This window comes from Oncorhynchus mykiss, chromosome 16 (assembly GCF_013265735.2).
Source record: "Oncorhynchus mykiss isolate Arlee chromosome 16, USDA_OmykA_1.1, whole genome shotgun sequence".
Taxonomy (NCBI): domain Eukaryota; kingdom Metazoa; phylum Chordata; class Actinopteri; order Salmoniformes; family Salmonidae; genus Oncorhynchus; species Oncorhynchus mykiss.
This window is the reverse complement of record NC_048580.1, coordinates 59,848,715-59,856,850: the sequence shown is the minus strand read 5'-3', so window position 1 is coordinate 59,856,850 and position 8,136 is coordinate 59,848,715. Positions and strand designations below refer to the sequence as shown.

The 8,136-nt window shown below is 43.5% G+C and overlaps 1 protein-coding gene across 1 annotated transcript; it reads right to left on the bottom strand.

Moving 5' to 3' along the window:
• Positions 1 to 365: 365 nt before the first annotated feature.
• On the bottom strand, positions 366 to 7,854 carry LOC110492441 (cytosolic sulfotransferase 2). The gene is made up of 6 exons (XM_036945792.1): positions 7,645 to 7,854; positions 2,075 to 2,272; positions 1,303 to 1,429; positions 1,112 to 1,209; positions 789 to 963; positions 366 to 478 (listed from the first exon to the last, which is right to left on the bottom strand). The coding sequence occupies exons 1-6, from the start codon at positions 7,852 to 7,854 to the stop codon at positions 366 to 368; spliced, it is 921 nt and encodes a 306-aa protein (XP_036801687.1).
• Between the last annotated feature and the right edge of the window lie 282 nt (positions 7,855 to 8,136).

The following is an 8,136-nucleotide window of genomic DNA, read 5'->3' as shown; positions in this document are numbered from 1 at the left end:
TTCTTCGGGCTTGCAAGCCTCCCCCTTTTTCCTCCAAACATAATAATGGTCATGATAGCCAAACAGTTCTATTTTTGTTTCATCAGACCAGAGGACATTTCTCCAAAAAGTATTATATATTTTTTTAGCTGGCGCTCAAAACAATTGGGGCTCTACCCCACCTGCCCTGAATGAAGGGTTGACACTGATGCAGTCACATTCTTAAGACCTGTAGAGTGCATTAGATAATGAAGGGAGTTCTATATTGTTGTGCAAAATCGAAGCGCCATATGTATATCATATATATCAGACAATCAACCTGACCACAAAAAATCAGACAATCAATCTGACCACAAACAATCAGACAATCAACCTGACCACAACCCCTAGACTACAGTGCGGAACTGTACGGTGGTGTTCTTCATCTTCTTCCTGTAGTCTTCATCAAACTGTTCACTCTGGGCCACAGTGAAATGGTTCTTCCAGTCACCAACCTTTCCTGGAGACAGACAGAGACTGACAGACAGACAGACAGACAGACAGACAGACAGACAGACAGACAGACAGACAGACAGACAGACAGACAGACAGACATATTGATAGTTTGATCATTCAGTGGATCCAGAGTAAAGTATTCCAAAGTCTCCACACCAGGTACCAGCACATATGTGTTGGTGTCTGTGACGACGTTGTGTCTCTCAGTGTGTTCATGTGTGTCTGTTGTGATAGCTGGAAGAGCTGAGCTCCAGCAGTTTAATGTTTATTTCTCTCTCTCATTCTCTCTCTCGCACACAAACACACACACACACCTTTGCGCATAAAGGGAGATATCTTAAAGTCCATGACTGGGTCGGTAGAACAGTTGGCCATGCTGTTCTTTTTCATGTTGTCAAACTTCACTCCTCCTCTCACCCTCTCCTTCTCCTCTGCTGAAGGAGACAAACCCAGGAAGGAGCACAGCCTGTCCAGCTCTCTCCCCGTATCCTGTAGGAACACATATACACTGGATGTAGAAACAGCTAACCTCCTAGAGCAGCAGTTAGAATGGCTCTTGAGCATATGTGTGCACTGAGCTCATTAGATGCATCTTAATAATACTGTAACACACAACTAGCATCATCATTCTACTCACCTCAACCATGTCCTCATAGAAGAGGTAGAGGATTTTGGAGTGAGTCTGTTTCTTCTCCCACCAGCCAGTCACATGGTCGTACCATGAACCAAACACCACTGAGGAAGTGCAGCGTAGACAAATTCATAGTGTGAATGGGGACTATTATCACTTTCTCATTCATTCACTAGTTCATTCTCTCCTTCACTCACTCTTTCCATCCATGAATCTCTGTAAGAAGTTGTTCCAGTCTCCTGGCTCTGGCTCGGCCTGGTTCATGCAGGCAAAGTGGAAATAAGACACTGCATTGTCCTTGACATTACGGGCCACATACACTATCTGCAGAGAGAGAGAGAGAGAGAGATTGCATTTATAAATAGGGGTTATATAGTGGAGAAACATAGAGGACAAGTTGCAAATACTGTACCCTGCAGTTCTGCTCCCAGAAGGACTTGGGCAGCAAGTTTTTTGTACGTTTTGGTGTTCAACACCGTACGGTCAGGTTTTTTTCCCGGCTATTCAAGCAAACATTTTTTCTTGAGGTTAGACGTTTTTCTGTGATTGGTCAACAGTTGGGATTTTTTTATTAAGTGCTTGTTGTCATTCAATGTCAGAAGACTAGTTTTCATGCAAATTTTCACTTGAGAAATACTGCACCAAATCTCTTAGTTAGATTACTCAACTAAGACCTCCTCGGCAAAAACTTCCAAATTAATTACAGATTTCTTGAATGAGCTTAGATCAATTCTCACTATTTTGAGGAAATGCACTGGCTATGTTGTTGACAAGCCGCCTCAAGAGATACAAACGGTAAATATGCCACGTTTTTCTTGTTTTTCATGTGAATGGCGTTTGCTTCACCTTGCCAAGTTCTGCTAGGAACAAACCCAACCTATGTATGCGGATGCCTTTACACACCTGACTGGACCCCAAACATACTCAATCACCCACCTTCCATCAAAGCACACACATACACTTACTCACCTGATAGGCTACTGAGTGGGCAGTGTCCTGGGGTAGATAGTGTCTTTGTCTTTTCTTTGACCTCAAACCTGCACGGTCTTCAACACACTGTCTAAATCCCTTTTCAACAGTGTGGGTGTGTCTAACTCTTACCTGACCAAAGACTAGGCTGCAGAGTGTGTGCCCGTGCAATGTGTGAGGCGTGTACACATCTTTCACCTACTGCACCAACCACTCGGTAATGTTACTTGGTAAGGAGGTTTGGTGAGGAGGTCAGATGTCACAGGTAAATGTGTGGGTGTGTCTAACTCTTACCTGACCAAAGACTAGGCTGCAGAGTGTGTGTTGTTGAGGAGATCCAGAGTAAATCCACCTTTAGTAAGGTATTTGTTAAGGTTCTCACAGGCATAATGAACAACGTGTGTGTGTGTGTGTATGTGTATGTGTGTGTGTGTGTGTGTGTGTGTGTAGAACTAACTAAATGTTAGTTCTATGGGGTTTAGAAATACTGTTAGGGTTAGAATTACGTTAAGGTTTAGGGTCAGGAGCTACGGTTAATTTTAGGTTTAGGGTTAGGCTTTTGGGTTAAGGTTAGGGTTAAGGTTAGTGTCCCCACAAGGTTAGCTGTACAATACTGTGTGTGTGTGTGACACCATCATTCACAACGTTCTTTTGGAGAGATTGGAAACCCTAATACGGCTACACGGACAAGTTATTGCCTGGTTTAGAGCTTATCTGTCTGAAAGAGAGAGATATTATATTCTATACATTCTACATATTCCACCCCTTGGTGATGTCATTCGGGAACACAATGTCAACTTTCACTGCTAAGTGGACGACACACATGAAATACTGTGAAGCCACAAAATTGTCTACCCTGGAATCCTGTGTTTCAGACAAAAGGAAGTGGATGGCATCAAATGTTTAACTTTTACACTCAGACAAAACAGAGATGCTATTTCTAGATCCAAGAAACAAATGGATCTGCTGTTGGATCTGACAATCTTGATGGTTGTACAGTCGTCTCAAATAAAACTGTGAGCGACCTCAGCGTTAATCTGAACCCTGATCGCTGTTTTGATGAACCTATCAAGGGCAGATTTTTTCCGTCTTTGTAACATTGCAAAAATCTATAACTTTTTGCCCCAAAAGGATGCAGAAAAGCTCATCCATGCTTTTGTCACTTATAGATTAGACTACTGCAACGCTATACTCTCTACCCGGAGAAAAGCACTACATGAACTTCAGTTATTGCTAAATACTGTATGTCTGCTAGAATCTTGACTAGACCCCCAACATGTTATCATATTACTTCAGTGCTAGACTCTCTATGCTGGCTTCCAGTTTAAACTAGGGCTGATTAAGGATTTACTGCTAACCTACAAAACATTTCATGGACTTGCTCCTAACTATCTCCGATTTGGTTCTGCCATACAGTGCATTTGGAAAGTATTCAGACTCCTTAACTTTTTCCACATTTTGTTACGTTACAGCCTTATTCTAAAATGTATTAAATTGTCCCCCCCCCCCCCCCCTCAATCCACACACAATACCCCATAATGACAAAGCAAAAACAGTGTGCTTAGGTTCGTTGTCCTATTGAAAGGTGAACCTTTGCCCCAGTGTCGTGGAAATTCCTACTGAGAGAGACTGTGTCATTTCTTCAAACAATTATCTTTATTTAAATGCCAGAGATGTTATCATCAAATGCCCAGACTGAGTTTGATATAAATTGTCTTACGCTGGCTCATAGCACTCATACATGTTAACGCCATGGATCATTGTCACTCTTCTTATGCTTCTCAAAGTGTGTGGCCCTATCACGACTCAGGATAGGACCCAGTTGCAGCCACAGGAGGCGGATAGTACAGTTCTCATAATATGTATTATACAAGGGGACAGGCCAGGGCAGGTCGAGGTCAGGCAGGTCATTAATCCAGGGCAGAGTCAAAGAGGCACACAACAGCAGGCAGGCTCATTGCAGGCAAAATGGTCAGTAGTCCAGGGCAGAGTCAATGAGGTACAGAACGGCAGGCAGGCTCAGGGCAGGCGGAATGGTCAGAACTAGAAAGACTAGAAAACAGTAACTAGACAGACAATTGAAAATGGGACAACACACTGGTAGGACTTGACGGGACAAGACGAGCTGGCAACAGACAAACAGTTAACACTGGTATAAATACACAGGGGTTAATGTGGACAAATGGGAGACACCCGTTGGGGGGGTGGAGACAAGCACAATACAGATGCAATAGATCAAGGCCTGACAGGTCCTCACGCCCTTGGCCGCTCCAACAGTGGGCTTCATGAGTGTCGCACAAAGCTGGACAAACAGGTATTGGAGGTGATTTACATGGGACGGGTGATGAATTTCACCTAATCACAGTGTCCACTGACCACTAAGGATGGACTGTACAGTATCTTACCCCAGATGAGGTCTTTGATGTCCCTATGAAGGTGTTTGGTTTCCAGACCAACTCAGAGATCATTGAGACATGAGAGAGAATAAAGTAGACGGCGCGGGTCAAACGTCTGATTTATGACCCTATGAGGATTCCAACCTATTCCAACCTGAGGATTCTACTGTTAAGACATTCACAGACAGCGGCCCCAAACCCCTTTATCATGCAAAACCCGGGAGTTTTTCTCCTGCGCTGCGTATGAGAGAATTGCTTAAGATAAGGCCAGCGCTCTGTCAAATTGAACAGGCCCTAAGTGGTACAACCCTGCCAGGATATTCAATGGAAGAACTTGTGTGCGAGCGCTGTGATTTCAAGGCCCTAAGCATCGCTTCAATGGCGTATAGCCCCGACTCCAAAGTGACAATTTTAGCATGTGAACAATTTGGTAGTACAAATGCGGCAAAGTCTGTCAGTTCATATGTATTTTCCAAAGCCTGCAAGGATGTAAACTTTTTATGCCCGTATTTAGCTTTAAATGGATTGATTACCCTATATTCATAACCCTGATGAATAAGCTGGACAGTCTTTTCTAAAATCGTGAACAATTACGGCGCTGGCCGCGTCTATCCTTAAGACATGCCCAGGATCTACATGCCAGACGTTTGATCTATCCCTGGAGTGAAAACTTACGGAGCCTTGATGGAGCGTGTGTGGGATATCCTGCGAGCAAGAGAGCCTGTCTTGACGCTGGTGAATTGGAGACGGATGGTGGTCAGGGCTAACCGGCCCTTTATCTGTAATAAATGAATAGTAAAATTGTTTTGGATTAATTATAAGATGTTCTAAAAAGGTCTGTACTAAATATTATGAATTAAATAAATGGTTTTAAAGAGGTATCTCACCTGCCTACACAACTGCTTACAGATTTACAGGCCTTGGGGTGTCATGTTTCAATTTTGTGTTTTTCGTAACAGTTGGCCGAAGGACATGTGCTGGGACAATCCGTACAGAGTGTCAGGTTTAAGTGCTGCATCGGACAATTTTCATCCAGACATACTGAACAGTTATAACAGCACGAGTGCCCCCCCTTTCGGGTGTAGCCGGTATGGCAGGATGGACACATATGGTGCGCCTAAAAACGCTATGATGTTGGTAATAGCATAATAGTAGGTGTTTTGCACATAAAAATACAGAATCTGAGGATGAGGTTGTGGGTTGTTTTGGAATTTCAAGAGAGCTGCATTAGCTCTACTGTGGTACAAAACACAATCTTGATGTTCAGAAAGTTTTCAAATTGGACTATGTCCAAGAAAGCCCCCGCATCCTGTATACCTAGACCCACGGCCGTTTGGAGCTCTCTAGCCTTGTGTAATGCCGCTAGATCAGTACACCCAGCGTTAAGTACATGTGCTAGGCCTATTGCAAAGCATAGCTTATTACCAGGATTGTGAACGTTTATGAGATATGCCCTTTTATTGCTTATGATTTCTGATTGTATTAGGCTATCTAGTTACCTTCTCTGACCCACGCCACCCAGGGGTTGATGTATTATTTGCACTACAAGCTCGAGGGTCCTATCAGCTATGATGGATAAATTAGATTGAACAAGTCGTTCCAGCAGGGCTATAAATTGTTCAAGATCTGCTTCGCCGTTGGGTAAAATAAGAGATACAGTGTTATGCAGGCTATCTCCACAAATGTCCTACTGTAAGACATCACGAGGTTCACCATAATCTCTTGCCCTGTCTAACAGTTCGTTCAGAGTATCCAGGATCATCACATAAAACATTGCATAATCAAGATTCTGATTCACCCATGTGAAATTGAAAAATTGTCGAATCTCTGTATTGCTGAATTTAATTCGGTACACAACCCGAACACTTTTATCAATACCATCTCCCGCCTCATTAATTAGACAATTTTCCAATTCCTCAAAACCATCGTATTGCGTTTCAGACTCTTCGGACATGGGCGTTAATGGCGGGGTTTGTGGGGGGTCCGATGTAGAAGATCTTATGCTCTCATTCATCTGGTTAATTATTGATATGAGGGCTTCAGGAATCTGGGATAACAGTTTTTCATCGGTCGTCCCTGACTCATTCATACGATTAATTATTCTATGAGTTCGGCGGGAATCTGGGATAATATGTTTTCATCTATCTGTATTATGTCTGTTACCCCAGCCTCATTCATATGGTTAATTATAGCTTGGAGTTTGGGTGATATCTGGGATAACAGGGTTTCAACTGTCTCAGTTATGTCTGTTGGCTCAGCCATTTGGATAATTAATGATGTGTGTTCTTGTGGTATTCTGGAAGGATACATGTTACATATATGTTTTTAGAACCTGTATTTGCGTTTTTTAATCGGATTGCTGTTTAACAAACGTGGCATTGTTCTATGCCAGAAGGATTGATCCTGATGGTATTGTCACTCGAGTAAAGTCCCCATTCGTTTGTGGAGCAAAACCTTTTGGAATTTTAGAGCCCTGGAAAAGGCTGTGCAAAACCTAGCTTGTTCTATTTCAGGTTCGGGTGTTTCCACCAAAGAATTGGCTGAATCAAGAAGGTTGGCCGCCTCCCGTAATAGCAGGTTGTCTACCTCTGAAATGTCATTTAAAACAGTGAAATCCTCCGGTTTCTGTGTTTTATTATGAATGTCCGGTGAGCCGAAATCCTCCGTGTGCTCTAGGTGTGTGTGGGGTTCTGTGCTGTTATATGCCGGGGAGAAGTCTGAAAGAAAATAATACATACAGTGGGGCAAAAAAGGATTTAGTCAGCCACCAATTGTGCAAGTTCTCCCATTTAAAAATATGAGAGAGGCCTGTAATTTTCATCATAGGTACACTTCAACTATGACAGACAAAATGAGAAAAAAAATCCAGTAAATAACAGGATTTGCAGAATCACCCCCTCCCGAAAAGTGCTACCTGGCAACTGCTTCAAGAAATGGCACTACATGTACACGGTATGGGACATGGCACAGGCAGGTCGTTTTCCGAGTGCATTCCACAAAGCTGTTTATCATGTCCGCCTTATCCACGGCCCCCATTTTGAGGTTATAATCAAGTACACAATCTGGTTTGATCTTTCTCTCTCCCATCAGGTGGTCCACCTTCCCTGTGGCCGACATGGTTGCTGTATGGACAGTGGAGAGGACATGGACGTCTCGCTTGTCATGCCACTTTACTGCCAGCTGTTGACCGTTCTCCTGGAACTCCACCTCCCCTCTCTGCATCTTCCTGCATCCAAATGCTGCCATCCTCTTCCTGTTCGACCTGACTGTGCAACAGGCACCTGTGCTGTTGGAGATCAGATGCTGGAAGAGTGTGGGACTGCTGTACCAATTGTCCACGTACAAAGTGTGTCCCTTGCCGAGATGAGGAGCCAGCATGGTCATCACCACGGATACGGACACCCCAAGCCCCTCATAATGTTTGATGTCAGTGGTGGACCCTGTGTAAACTATAATATCCTGGACAAATCCTGTCTTCACGTCGCACATGACAAGGAACTTGACTCCAAACCTGTGCCTTTTGGAGGGAATATATTGACGGAACGCCAGCCTACCTTTCCATAACATCAGGGACTCATCAATGCATAGGTCCTTGTATGGCACAAAGACCCGACCAAATGCTGATGTCAGGCTGATAAGAACATTTCTTATTTTGTATAACGGGTC